This window comes from Sorex araneus, chromosome 3 (assembly GCF_027595985.1).
Source record: "Sorex araneus isolate mSorAra2 chromosome 3, mSorAra2.pri, whole genome shotgun sequence".
Lineage (NCBI taxonomy): Eukaryota > Metazoa > Chordata > Mammalia > Eulipotyphla > Soricidae > Sorex > Sorex araneus.
Window position 1 is genome coordinate 221877583 of NC_073304.1, and position 14608 is coordinate 221892190.

The following is a 14608-nucleotide window of genomic DNA, read 5'->3' on the forward strand; positions in this document are numbered from 1 at the left end:
CAGAGCCAGGAGTAACCCCTGTGCATCTCTGGGTGTGACCCAAAAAGCAAAAAAGAAAGAAAAGTAATTGTAATCTTGTTTTTACAGGGTAATCACTTTGATCAGTATGAAGAAGGACACTTGGAAATTGAACAAGCATCACTTGACAAGCCTATAGAATCGGTAAGATGATCAGTGCTTAATTTTGGGACACAGCTAGTTAGTTAGGTAGTGTTCGTGTGACACTTGATGTGAGTGAAGTTAAACTTATTAATAACTTAAAATACAGGTTAGAGATGTTTTCTTGCATGCACTACAGTAAAGGTTGGGATATAACCTAATACAGTTTGGGAAATCAGTTTTTTTCAAAAATTTAGAAACAGTTTAGAATTAAGTGGAAAATATGTTGGCCCTTACTGATGCTTTGTTAAAGATAGCAAGTAAAGTTTAGTGTTTTTGTAAATTGAAAAAGGGAGTAAAATGTATTTTGATCCTTTAAAAAAAACTTCTTGGCAACACAATTGCATTTGAAATGTTCCATAAGAACAATTAATGACTCACATTTATTTACCAGACTCTGGTGTGACATGGCAAATTTGATTTCTGTAGCTTCAGATATGTCTGGTTTTTGGTAAAAATTGATACTGTTTCTTCTTATGGCTAAGCTTTATATACTAATACAAACCAATAAAACAAGATTGTTTTCCTGACTTGATTTTTTTCAATCAAAATTTTATAACCTTATATTTTGGAGAGTCTTTCTTTGAAATACAGTTTATTATTAAAATGTCTAAACTTGTTGATATTGTCAGTATTAAATATTTGTGCTTAAATGTAAATATTCATCAAGGGTTTCAGTAAATTATTGGTAAATAAGTGAAAAACGATGTTAAGAGGGAATCTTAGTCTTTATAGCAAAGACCCTTCCCTACTTAAGAAACACTAGCTGTTTCTGTCTGTGGAAAAGAAGGCAGTTTAGAGAAGATAGATGTTGTAACTCTAGCCCTTATTTTAAAAAACTTAATATAGTAAAGGATCAACATATATTTATGTTCCTAATTAGGTTGGTGTTGTGTGTTTGTGTGTGTGTTTAGATGTTTACAGAAATTTACACAACTTGGGGTGTTCGACATTTTTCTTCCACAGCAGTTGGCCCATATTAGCTAAGCAGCCATGATCTGGTTTGTATTGCACGGTCTGCCTTTTTTTAATTTCTTCTCTAGGGTTTCTTTCTCCCTATTTCCCCTTCTTATTTCTGTTCTTCTGGTCCAGTGAACACTGCATATAGTACCTTCTGTCTTAATGTGCTGGCATGATGCTAGACTTAGGCATGGCAGTAATTGATGACGCATGTGATAATGCTGCAGAGGGAGAATTCACATCTTACCTTGTGCTAAAAGTCCAGTCTTGTTTTGTCACAAACACCAAGCCCATTTTTCTAAGTTAAAAATAACTGGGTTTTTCTCATGTTTTTTTTTTATAATTATTATTGGGAATTAAGTTATCACAAGGCAGGATTTTATAGTACGATCACTAGGCTAGATATTGTCAATATTTTGATGCTTGAAAAATTTTTTCAGTTTAAATGTTTCTTTGGGTTAGAACAGAACTGTCAGAGCAAGGTTCAAAGACCATAGTCTATGAGGTATGTTGGTTTTATTCTTACATAAGCTTTACTTCTACATGTACTCTGCCTCAGTAGCATGGGATTTAATCTAAATTTGCATCCCAAATTTTCATCATTACTATACTCAATTCAGATTTGGGAGCCAGGGATGTGGCTCACTGGTAGATCACATGCTTTGAGTGTATGAGGCCCTAGGTTTTACCCTCAGCCCTGGTAAATAAAATTTTAAGATGACAAATTAAATGAAGCTAAACTTTTTTTTTCTTTTTGGATCACACCCAGCGATGCCCAGGGGTTTACTCCTGGCTCTGCACTCAGGAATTTCTCTTGGCGTTGCTTGGGGGACCGTATGGGATGCCGGGGATCGAACCTGGGTCGGCTGCGTGCAAAGTAGTGCCCTACCTGCTGTGCTGCTCTGGCCCTGAAACTAAACATTTTTAAGATTTCTTTTAGAATTACATCTTAAGGTTTTGTATTTTTATAATTCATTTCTTTGGCATGTGAGACAAATAATACGATTTTAAATTCTCACAGTGTCCATGATTTCTTTCAGGACATGTAGATATAACACTATTAGAAGAAAGTTTGAGTAATCAACTATTTACAAATCTGTGGGTAAGAGTGGAATTGATACATGCCTTATTTATTTAAAAGTATTATCTTCTCCACTTAAAATAGTAAATGATACAGCACTCAGATATTATTTTTATAAATATGTGTACAGAGCTATGTATTTTTATAAATAAGTATATGTACAGAGCTATGTATTGATTATACTTCTAATGAAATTTACTCTTGAAATAATAAAATATTTACATTGTGATGTGGTAGTTTAGGTAGTGGTAGGAGCTTCATAATCTACATTTTGTTAGATTTTAAATGGGGTACATGAGATGGGAAGGATTTTATTTATGTTTTCTAATTATTTAGATAAGCATTTAAAGTTAAAAAAATTATAAGGAAATTCCTAAAATTGGCATCAGAGTAGATACTATACCCATCTCTATTAAATTCCCCCTGAAAAATTCACTGTCACTTAAGGAATTCCCAGCAAAATACATAAATGGTAGTTAAATGACTGGCTGTCTATATTGAACTATCTTGTTCTAAGGGGAAACTGGTGTTGCTTCTTAAACACATAGTCTCTGCTGAACTAAAATCTTTCTCTGCAGCAATATCTAATGAGAGGTGCTGACTGTTTTGCTACAGCATGCAACTCAAGTGGCTGGAAATAATGCAGCTTTGGGAGTCTACAGATCATTGCAGGAGCTAAAGGTTTAGTTTTTTGTTTTTTTGTTTTTAACAAAGGTAATCTGCAACAGCTGGTAATCCTTGGAAGTGTCTGCATAGGTTTGTGCCAAGAATATGCCTGTTTGAGGGTTATTGTGAGTATAGGATTAAGTCTTTTTATTTTTCAGTAGGGTTATTTTGTTGCAAACTGACAATATGGAAATGAGATGCAAAGATAGAATAATATATAAAACTTTTAGTAAACTTCAGAGGTAGGTGTAGATTAGTTAGGAGATGGTAAAAATATTTCTATTTCACTTAGCAAATGTTAACACGTTTAAGCATTTGTAAAATATTTTATAATTGTTATAAAATTTTATTTCCCTCTTCTTTCAACTAACCAAATAACTTTAAATTTCTGATTAAGAAAACACTGTTCAGGGGCCAGAAAGATAAGAGTATAGCGGGTAAGGCTCATTCAGATCCTACGCATCTCATGTGATTCTCTGAGCAACTGCCAGGAGTGATCCCTGAGCAACCCCAATACCGCCCTCAAAACAAAAACAAAGCACTGTTCTGGGACCAGAGAGACAGTGGGTAAGACACTTGCTTGCCTTGGAGGTGACTGACTTGGTACCCCGTATGAAGTGCCCTGAGCACAGAGCCAGGAGTATGCCCTGAGCACTGCTAGTGTCTGAAAAACCAGAAGGAAAAAAAAAAAAAACAGGGGCTGGAGCAATAGCACAGCGGGTAGTGCGTTTGCCTTGCACTCGGCCAACCCGGGTTCGATTCCCAGCATCCCATATGGTCCCCTGAGCACCGCCAGGAGTAACTCCTAAGTGCAAAGCCAGGAGGTAACCCCTGTGCATTGCCGGGTGTGACCCAAAAAGCAAAAAAAAAACCCAGATTTTTAAGAAAACTTTTATAAGAATTGCCAGGCAGTTTGACTACTGAATTCAAGAGGAGAAAACTTAAATTTTAAGTTACTGCTTTATGAGATTTTTAGGCCCTAGATTTTTTGTTGTGACCTTTCCATATATGTAAAGATAAAATATTTATCAAATGAGGGACCAGAGAGATAGTGCAGCAGGTAAAGTGTTTGTTCCCTGGAGCCTCTCCAGCAGTGATCTCTGTGTACAGAGCTGGAAGTAAGCCCTGAATAATGCTGGGTGTAACCTAAAAATCTAAAAACAGTGATCTGATCCAGACTAGTATTCTCTTATAGTTCCAAGAATGACATGTGATTTAGGATATATGATCATTTATGATCTTTACTGTAGGAAGACAAAAAAATCAGATGGGAGAGTAAACGATATTGAGGACAGATTCCTATATCATAGACTTAAAACATTTTGTCAGTGTTGCAGTTGGAAGTATAACTAACTACTCGTCAGTCCTTAGTTGTTCTTTGTTCTACCTGACTCATTAAAATCCTGCCTTTATAGTTGTCGGGTTGACTGAACTTTAAAAATTAAGCTTTCCAAACTTCAGTTGCTGATGTTTAGTTTTTACTCATTTAAGGATTTAAATATGTATGTATAATTGGGTTTTGTCACGTTGCATATCTGTTTAGATCTGTGGACTCCACTAGTTCCAAACTGTAACTGTTAAGACTGCTGATTTGACACTCCGCAGTGACCACATGTGTACTGCACTATAAATACTGTGCTTCTTGGAGCTGAATGGTGTAGCATTACTATGTGGCTTTTCTCTAGTCTTCATTGTGTCATCTGTAGTGAGCTTAGATTTTTGTTTTGGGAATTTTTACAACTTGTTTGCATGGGTTCACCTGGTAGCATTTGGTTTTTGCTTATCAAGTCTCTTAATACACAGTCAGCAAAGCTTACAATCCACTCAAGAGACTTAACATTTTTTCACTGTGGATATGGGTCAAATTAAGTGTGGCTGTCAGCTAAAAGAAAATTCCGTGTGGAATTCATATTAATCCAATTACTGGCATAAGTGTATCTTGTTTTCTCAACATGTTTTATTTCCTCGTATAAAAGCTTGAAATTGGTCCTAAGAGATAGTTCAATGGGCAGAGAGCATGCTTTGCATGTTAGATCCCTGGCACCACACATTCCCCCAGTTTTGACCAGGAGTGCCCTCGGACACAGAGCCAGGAGGAACCTCTTGGCACTATTGGGTATGGTCTAACGAGATAAAATAAGAAGCCCTATTCAATAAAGTAGATTTTTATCTATGTTTTGGCAGGCTCCAGTCTGTGTCTGAAATACAGGTTGATAGTGCTATTGCCAAAATGATACATTGTTACTGTGATAGAGCAAAGTTTCTGTGCAAGTTTACTACTGGATATTAATGAATAAAAACGTTGAGGCATTAAGCAATTTTTATGAAGTTTTTTTTTCATGATGATAATGTGCTTTCAGTATATTGATATTTGTTTATAAATACACATTTCTTATTTTTAAAGGTACTCCATTTATATTTTTACTTTTGGGGGTTGGGGATTGAACCCAGTGCCACAGCTGTTTGTTTATTTATTTACTTAAATGGAGGAGTACTGCTGTTTATTCAGCCATTGATTAAGCTGATTGAATTGGGCATGAACTCCACATTACTTTTTTTCTTAATTGGATATCCGTGAGATAGACCATTATAAAGTGCCACAGATGTTTAAAGCATGCACCCTCAGTCCCTCAAAGATTTTTTTCCAATTTGAAAATTATATCCTTTCTCACACATATAGTAGAGGGAAACAAAGGATAAAATGTGGTCCTTAAATTATCACTGAAGTTTAAACATAGGAAAAAAGGAACTACCATCTGAAGTAAAATAGTTGAAAAAAGTTTGGGTTTTCAGCTGTTTCATGGTTAACCAGAATTTCATGCTCAAAGAGAATGTCACACCATTTTAGACTCTAAAACAGTAGGTTGTGTTTTTGCTACCTTTCTTAGGCAAAGATTAATAGTTTTAGTAATTTTACTTATTTTTTATTTTGGGGTCACACTCAGTGGTGGTCAGGACTTACTCCAGGCCATGTGCTCAGGGATCACTCCTGGCAAGGCTCAGGAAACCATATGTGGTGCCAGGAATCAAACTGGGGTTGGACACGTGCAAGGCAAGCATCCTACCTGATGTACAATATCTCTAGCCCCTAATAATTATTTTAAAAATTAGTATTTTTATGTGCATTTAAACTATAGTCTCTATCATGCCTCCTTATTCATGAATCAAACTGGACAAAAGGGACTTTATCTAGGCCTCCCAAATAGTCCTTGGCTGTGTTTGGGGGCTCTGTGCCGTGCTGGGGGTTGAACTCAGTGCCTCATGCAAGCCGGGGATACATCCCAGCCTTTGAGCTATTTACCCAGCCCCCCTTTTTAACTATTTTTTTTGTTCTGTGAGATTATAAGCTCCATTTGTATGTTTTATTTAAAAATAAATTATTTTTTAGTCCTTAAAGTAGTTGTGAAGCAAGATAGGACTTTTTTGTCTTGGGGCCATACCTGGCATGCTCATGGGTTATTCCTGGCTCTCAGGAATTACTCCTGATGGTGCTTGGGGGGGCCATATGGAATGCTGGGGATTGAACCCAGCTTGGCTGTGCAAGGCAAGCACCCTTACCTGCTGCATTATTTCTCTGGCCCCATGGTAGTTTTTGTATTTTTTTTAAATGAAGCTTAGATGTGAGGGAAGAGGAAGAGAGAATGTACATGTTGAAGGGAGAATGCAGGCTTGAAAAACAAGCCAGTAGTTACTATTTTAAAAATAAATTTAATTTTTATTTCTTTCTATGTGGAGATTACCTGTTTAGTATATAAATTATGCCAATTCACTGCTTTCTAAATGATAGCCATAGAAAGAATTGGCAAAGTCACAGACCTACACAGAGAATATATTTCTTGAATGGGTTGGCTGTTTTGTATTTGTTCTTTCACAAGTCTAAGTTTAATAAAGTTTTTTTTTTTTATCATTTTAGAGTCAAAGGCTGCTTTCTTTCTTCTACTTACATGTTATAAGGTATTTTGGTGTGCCTTTCTTGTTGTGCCCATTATCCTTAAACCTTTTGGAATTTTGACCAGTGTTGATAAAATATTCTTTTTCCAGTAGGAAAGGGGAGCAGAGCACACTAGCTTTCTGCAGTCATCGCACTGCCTTTTCCCTTCCAGAACACGCTGTCTGAAATAATGGGGAAGGGCCACGTTTTCTGTATGAGTCATTCACATAATTTAGGAAGTTGGTGAGCAAAAGGGGTTCTAGAAAATACATCCTTTTTTTTAAAAAAAAAATAGAATGACAGGGACACAAAATGGCATTATTTTAATGTATGGATGGGGCTAGAGATAGAGTAAGGAGGTAAGGCCTTGCATGTGGCCCTGGTGACTGTGACCCTGGGTCAGAAAATCCTCAGCGCCACACTGACACTGCAGGCTGTGGCCTGAAGGCCCCACTCTCCACAACAACAATTTTAGTGTACTCTCTTTCATACTTGGAAATACATTCCCTACTCATACTTGGAAAAGTATATTTAAGGAATTATTTTCACCTTGGTTTTAGAGAACCAATGTTCACCATCACTTTGAATCAAAAGTATTTTTGCAGTGACAGCCGGCCATCTTGAGTGGTTTTGTAAAAGTGGTGCTAATGTGTATGATTCTGAAATTTTCTTTTCCTCCCTCTCCCTTTAACATTTGCTTTATCTTTCACTGTTGTCAGTCATAACACACTGCTCTTGAATCTCTCAGCTGGTCTTGACTCATGAATTTACTTATGCTTTCACTCTTCTTTAATAAATACATTAATTGCAAGCAGTGAATTGAAAACAAGACAAAAGAAATCGACCATTAGTGATTGGACAGTTTCTTACTTTGTGTTACATTTAACTGTTCTTTTGACAGCCCAGTTTTTAAAGCCAGGTTCGTATGGAAATGCTTCACTCCACTTGCACTGCTTTTGGAAATAGCGTACTGCTTCATCTGTCTGTTTATTTTAGTGCATTCATAATGTAACAGTCAGCATAATGTCTCATCTCCACTTAACCAAAGATTGAGTGTTAATCAAATTAAAGGGGGCAACAATTTTTGTCAGCATAGTGTACTGCCCCAAATCTGTGGCAAGTATACTCGTAACATTTGTCTATGAATAAAGATTATAAATAATAATTTACATATCTTAGAGTTATGCTGCTGTCCTTGTCCTTTCTCTAGTTATTTAGGTTGTAAGGAGTTTTAAGAATTTTATATACAGGTAAGTTAATTTTCTTAGTAGTATAATAAAGGCCTCTTTACTGTTTTGTTTTCTGTATATAAATACTGTAAATAACTAATGTTATTTGTATTAATACCGTAATTTAAAAAAATGAAACTTATGGCTAGGTACTAAGTTAAGACAATGCTTTTATGAGGGCCAGAGCGATAGAGTAGAAGGTAGGTTATTTGCTTTGCTTGCAGCCTACCTGGGTTCGATCTCCAGCAACCCTTATGGTTCGCTGAACCCACCAAAGTGATCCTCAAGCACTGCCAGATGTGGCCCCAGAACAAAACAAAAGATAATACTTTTACAGACCATGTAATTGGGAGAAAAAATTGGGAAGAAGAGCCAAAGTGGAGGGTGGTGTTTGTTTTTGTTGTTATTGTTGTTTTGGCTTTTTGGGTCACACCCAGCGATGCACAGGGGTCACTCCTGGCTTTGCACTTCTGGTGGTGCTCTGGGGACCATGTGGGATGCTGGGAATTGAACCTGGGTCGGCCGCGTGCAAGGCAAATGCCCTACCCGCTGTGCTATCACTCTAGCTCCAAGGTGGAGTTTTTGAGATACTGAAAGTCATAATAGAGGATCACACATAAGCATAGCCCTCTAATCCATTTTCTAGCAAAAAATAATTTCTACCGACCTATAACCGAAGTTCTGGTGCTATCTCTCCACCAAAACGACCCCTCTACTGTTCGCCTCTGTGTGTGTGTGTGTGTGTGTGTGTGTGTGTGTGTGTGTGTGTGAGAGAGAGAGAGAGAGAGAGAGAGAGAGAGAGAGAGAGAGAGAGAGAGAGAGAGAGAGAGAGAGAGAGAGAGAGTGTGAGAGAGTGTGAGAGTGTGTGTGTTAGTGAGGATCTAAAAGGGTGTGTGGTAGACTGTACCCTAGTCACATTTCCAGGGATTTCCTACCCTTTTTGTTTATTTTTGTTGTTGTTTTGGGGCCATACCTAGATATGCTCAAGGATGACTTATGGCTCTGCACTCACTCAGGAATCACTCCTGGCAGTGCTCGGGACCATCTAGAGTGCTGGGTACCAAACCTGGGTCAGCGGCGTACAGAGCAAGTGCCGTACCTGCTGTATTCTCTCTCTGGCCCCTCTCCCTACCCTGTTCAACTAAGCCAGAACATAGGAGACCTCTGACCTTACACTGTCAGAAAATAAACTTTTGGAGGCTGAGAGATAGCATAATGGGTAAAACCCTTGCCTTACACACAGCTGACCTTACACACAGCCAACCAGGATTCAATCCTCAGCATCCCATATGTTCACCAAGCACTACCAGGAGTGGTTCCTGAGTGCAGAGCCAAGAGTAAACCCTGAGCATCGCTGGATGTGGCTCCCAAACAAAACAACAGAAAAAATGTCAATTTTTTCTTTTTCTATAACTCCAAAGAGCATTTAAATATGGAACTGAAAGACAGATAGTTTAATTTTAGATAGTTTAATTCAGAGATTTATAGCTCTCTCTGAGTGTAACAAGATAGTTTTATTTAATGACTTAAGGGGAAAGAAAGGGAATATTGTGTGTTCAAGAGAGCACAGACTTCAGAGTGGGAAAAGCTAGCAGAGACAAATGAGCAAGCGAGATATGTGTTCAAGGGAGAGCGTGGGCTTGAAGAGCAACCTCTTTTTTTTTAAATAGATTTCAGCAGATAGATTTTGGTGGTGTCAGGCTAATACTATAAATTATGTTACAGTATCTGTAGAACACCTTGTTATAATTTTTAAATATTTTCCTTTGGACAGGAAATCATTTTATCTGATAATAGTTCTTTTAACTGTGTCTCAGTACTTCACAGCATTTGTAAACATCAAAGAACTGGACAAAGGTCTGCAGAGGCTTCTAAGATGCTGAACTTTTATAAAAAAGCTGACATTTAATTGTTGTCTCTGGTGTCTTTTCATACAACTTACATTGAATACCTTTTCCAATGTGCTCCTAGGAAGATGAGACATTATGTATATTGGTTTTTTCTTCCCTACATGCACTAATGGTTCTTTACTGTTAACTTATTGCTAGGCCTGTTTCATTCTAACATTTTAGCATTTTTGTTAGATTACATGTTGAAATGCATCACTCAGTCTGTGCTTGAGCTCATTTTATTTTTCTGTTTAATCAGTTTAATTTCTTGTTTTTACTAACCTCACTGTTTTTTCAGTTTAATATTGGCTGCATGCTAGTTAAATATTTTTATTATATATGTATATATTTTTTAAACCAATCAAGTCTAGCCTGGATTTTGCTCTGATTGTGTTTTCATTTGTAGGGGTGGGGGGAGCAATCTTACACTTATAACTTAATTTGTATCATGAAAACCTGACACATAAATAAGATAACACTATGTAGATTTTCTTTTTAAAAAATCTTTTAGTGCTGTCTAGGTGGTGATGATTGTATAAAAATCTTGATTTTATGCTTTTTAAACTTCATAAATGTATTCTACCCCCTTTCCCCTTAGTTTTTTTTCTTCTTTTAAAAGTGTTATATACAAAAGTTGCCCAGCACACCATCGGAAAGGGCCCTTTCACTCCCTTATAAAATGATAGCTAGCATTTCCTTTTACCTTAATGTCCCGTTTATTATTAGACACATTGACCCTATTGCACCTTTTGCATGCATATATGTAGAATTATCTCTTGTTCATCACATGTTTAAATGTCACTAGGAAGGGAAGAATATATTATTGGAATATTTTTGGTTTCTCTCTGTTCTGTCTGTCAGGATAATATTGGACATCGCTTACTCCAGAAACATGGGTGGAAGCTGGGCCAGGGATTGGGGAAATCTCTACAGGGTAAGTTTTTCACATGTTTCCCCCCCCCCAAAAAAAAAAAAGGAAAGAAAAAGAAAACTGTTTCTGATGAAGATCTTGTGCCTAAATGTTTGTTGTCTTTTTAAAAAAACCTGGTTTCCCCCTGCTTTCCCTACCCTACCCTAGAATAGTCTATTTTCCTATAACTGTATTTTAAATCACTCTTAAGCTAATAATTTGCAAGAGTAAGCTGCTGTGTGTGTCATCAAAACATATAACATGTGGGTCGACCTGTTTACATTTTTTTCATGGAGGTGAATGGTGGGTGGAATAAAAGAAATATATAGTATCAGGACATGCTTTCCTTGTCATTTCAGTATTACGAAGCGAATCATTCAATGGCAGAATTTAATTTTTGCCTTCCCAAATTCTCCTTTAACTTAGTGATTGTCTTACATTTTTCTCTGTAGTCAGAATCCATATAATACTAGAGAGAAAAATGAGCCCATCTGAAACATAATGGAAGCAGGGATTCCCTCCTGCTCACTGAGCAGAGACCATTTTCAGGTTCCGACCAGACTATGGAAAACGAATGGTTTAAGCTGTTCCTGCTGCATTTATTTTTTTTTATATTAATCATTTGCATAAAAGCAATTGCTAATACACCTGCTTTGTAATTCTTATTTGTTGGAAACCAGCCAACTCCATTCACCTTTTTGCTTCCTTGCATTCAAGAGCTACTGTTTTTTCTTTTGAAGATATTAACTCAGAAGTGGGAGCTTGTCTGCTTCTGGTCATGGACAGATCTTACCATATCCAGGGATCTTTGGGCAAGAATTGTTCTTTTATTGACTAGTTCTTTGAATTTTGGAAGAGGATTTCTACAATTTGGGAAATCCATTCATTCAAGTCAAATGTTTGTGTATGTTAAGGAACACAGATAGAACAAGAAGCAGGGTGTTTCAGTCTTTGAAATCTTTGCTTTTTAAAATTATACTTCTGTAATTGTATTCAGTGGTGACATAAGAAGGTGCCAAATGCATTTACTTCAGATTGATTATTACTAAGTATTAGTCTGTTCTTGGAGAGAGTTTGATTTGATTACATGTAAATTTGTTCTCTAGTGGCACAAAGAGTGAAACAACACAGAGACTATAATAATACAACAATTAAGAGCAGTTTGTTTTGTTTAGACCAGAGGTTGCCAGACATTTGACCTACTCCACCTTTTCAGAAAAGAAGTTGGTGTTCCTCAGTTATACCCAAGGCTACTACTATCTCCCTATCTTCAATAATTTATTTACACTGGAAACTTTAGACCTTAGATTTTATAGGTCCAGAAAAGAATTAGATAGGTACTCAGGACTGAAAAAGAATCTTGAGAGTTTGTTCCAGCAGTTTGTTTACATAGACATAAATGTTTGCTTGAAATGAAATGAAATGAAATGGAAGCGCTAGCTCAGAGGAAGGTCGAAAGCCTGGATCTGACCTTTGACTATGATCTGAAACATATCTCTGCTCAGACTCCAGGGGTCTATTGATCATCTCTTTGGTCCTTCACAGAAGGAAGTAAAACTTTAGGGCATTTTCTGCTTTTTTTTGGGGGGGTCACACCCGGCGATGCACAGGGGTCACTCCTGGCTCTGCACTCAGGAATTACCCCTGGCAGTGCTCAGGGGACCATATGGGATGCTGGGAATCCAACCCGGGTTGGCCGAGTGTAAGGGAATCCTACCCGCTCTGCTATCTCTCCAGCCCCTTTAGGGCATTTTCTAATGGCTAGAAAATGTATTTGAATCTAAGAAGTTTCCACTGTAAGCATGTGAGATGTTCAGATAAAGAGAGTGCCTATGTCTGCTTCAAAAAAGAGAGAAATGGATATGGAGTGATGGGACGTATTTTGGTCTGAGAATATTTAAGCATTTTAGGGTTTTGTTTTGTTTTTTTCATTTATTTGCCTTTTACCTACCCCTGTCCTCCTTGTGAAGAAGACTGGCTGCAGTGAGCAGTGGTCACACATACTTGCTGCGTGCCTGCATATTTTGGTGGCACTGCTTTCACACAATAAAGTGCACTGGAGACCACACATTCTTTTGGAGTACCGGGGATCCCAGGCGTCACTGGCATCTGTAGTCACAGTCTTGCATATGGGATGGTACAGGCACCTGACTTGGGGCCTCTCACTGGCAAAGCTGGTCCCCTTCTATCCGTGGGTCCTTAGACTATTGTCCTTTTAAATCTGAGATTCTTGAAAAGAGAAGACTCATAAATACATTATTTTAAATACAAGGGAAATTTGCGACCCAGTTCCAGCATCCATCCCCCACTTGATTTAAGTAAGAACATAAAAACACAGATCAACCATCTTAAAATTTATTTGGCTCCGTAAAAAAATTTTTTGTTTTTATATCACACCCAATTGTCTCAGGGGTAACTTTTAACTGAATTGGGCAAATGCCCTACCCGCTGTGCTATCACTCCAGCCCCTGTCCTTAATAACTTCTTTTGTTTGTCTGTTTGTTTGGATCACACCTGGCGATGCTCAGGGGCTTTTACTACTGGCTCTGTGTTCCGGAATTACTTTTGGTGGTGCTTGGGGATCATATGGGATGCTGGGGATCAAAAGTGGGTTAGCAGCTTGCAATATGTAATATACCATAGCTTCTGTATTATTGCCACAGTCCATTAACTGTGTGTGTGTGTGTTGTATTATTGCCACAGTCCATTAACTGTGTGTGTGTGTTGTATTATAGCCACAGTCCATTAACTGTGTGTGTGTGTATGTGTGCAGCAAGATAGGTTTTATTAAAACTTAAAATGATATGAGGGGAGAGAACACAGGCTTCTTTAGAGTGGAAATAGGCATGCAAAGAAACATCGAGAATCAAGAAATAGGTATTCAAGGAGAATACTGGCTTGAAGAGCAAGTCCCTAATTAACTATTTTTAAGTGTATAATTTAGTATTGTGCAAATCTTGCCTGTTTGAACTGCTAAGTACAGTTTGTTTTTAATTTAATCACTGTGATTGCTAAGTTAGTCATGATTGGATTTCAGGTTCCAACCAGCCCCATCCACCAGTGTCCACTTCCCCCTACCAATGACCCCAGTTTTCCCTCCTGCCCCCAGCCTACCTCTATATCAGGCACTTTTTTTTTCCCTCTTAAAAATAGGGTATCATACATATCATAATATCACTTTTCCTCCTTAGAGCACATAGTCCTCTGAGTAAGCCCTTCTTCTGTTGCAGTGGTACCTTCCCTGACCTCCTCTCGCCCCCACCACAGTGCCAAGATTCCTACTTATAACCAGTTGTCCTGATGTTCCTTTGTATTGTCATTGGGAATTAATTATTCCCCTACTATATTAATGTCCTGCATATGAGGGAGATCACTGGAAGTACAGTGTTTTTTATCTTTTTTTTTTTTTCCTTCTTTTTGGGTCACACCTGGATGCACAGGGGTTACTCCTGGCTCTGTACTCAGGAATTACCCCTGGCCATGTTCAGGGGACCATATGGGATGCTGGGATTTGAACCCGGGTCGGCCGCGTGCAAGGCAAACGCCCTACCCGCTGTGCTATCTCTCCAGCCCCAGTACAGTGTTTTTTAACCTTTACAAAGACGGGAACTTTATTGCCAAAGCCAACTTCAGTTGCCTTATAAATAGCTACTTTATTTTTTAGTTTCAGGTTCAACAGTGTGCCAGTGATATCCTGGTTTCTCTTAGATAGCTTTTTTCTTAATAACCACATAATTTGTCATAAATATAGTCACTTTTACGGCACAGAGATGTAATTCATAA

At 37.8% G+C, this 14608-nt stretch overlaps 1 protein-coding gene across 11 annotated transcripts in view; it reads left to right on the forward strand.

The window, feature by feature from the left end:
* The window catches only part of GPATCH8 (G-patch domain containing 8), a 92790-nt gene that overhangs the window by 11641 nt on the left and 66541 nt on the right, over nt 1-14608 (forward strand). For 2 of the 11 annotated variants that reach the window (XM_055131795.1, XM_055131800.1), the window contains exons 2-5: nt 88-162; nt 1126-1160; nt 7699-7716; nt 10777-10849. Coding sequence is in view for 1 of the 11 variants with exons in the window: in XM_055131793.1 (XP_054987768.1) it covers nt 88-162; nt 10777-10849 (148 nt within the window). In the remaining 10 variants the exon portion in view is untranslated. Of the gene's footprint in view, nt 1-87; nt 163-1125; nt 1161-2843; nt 7717-10776; nt 10850-14608 lie in introns of those variants that run through there. The other 9 variants (XM_055131798.1, XM_055131802.1, XM_055131799.1 and 6 more) reach the window with 6 other exon arrangements.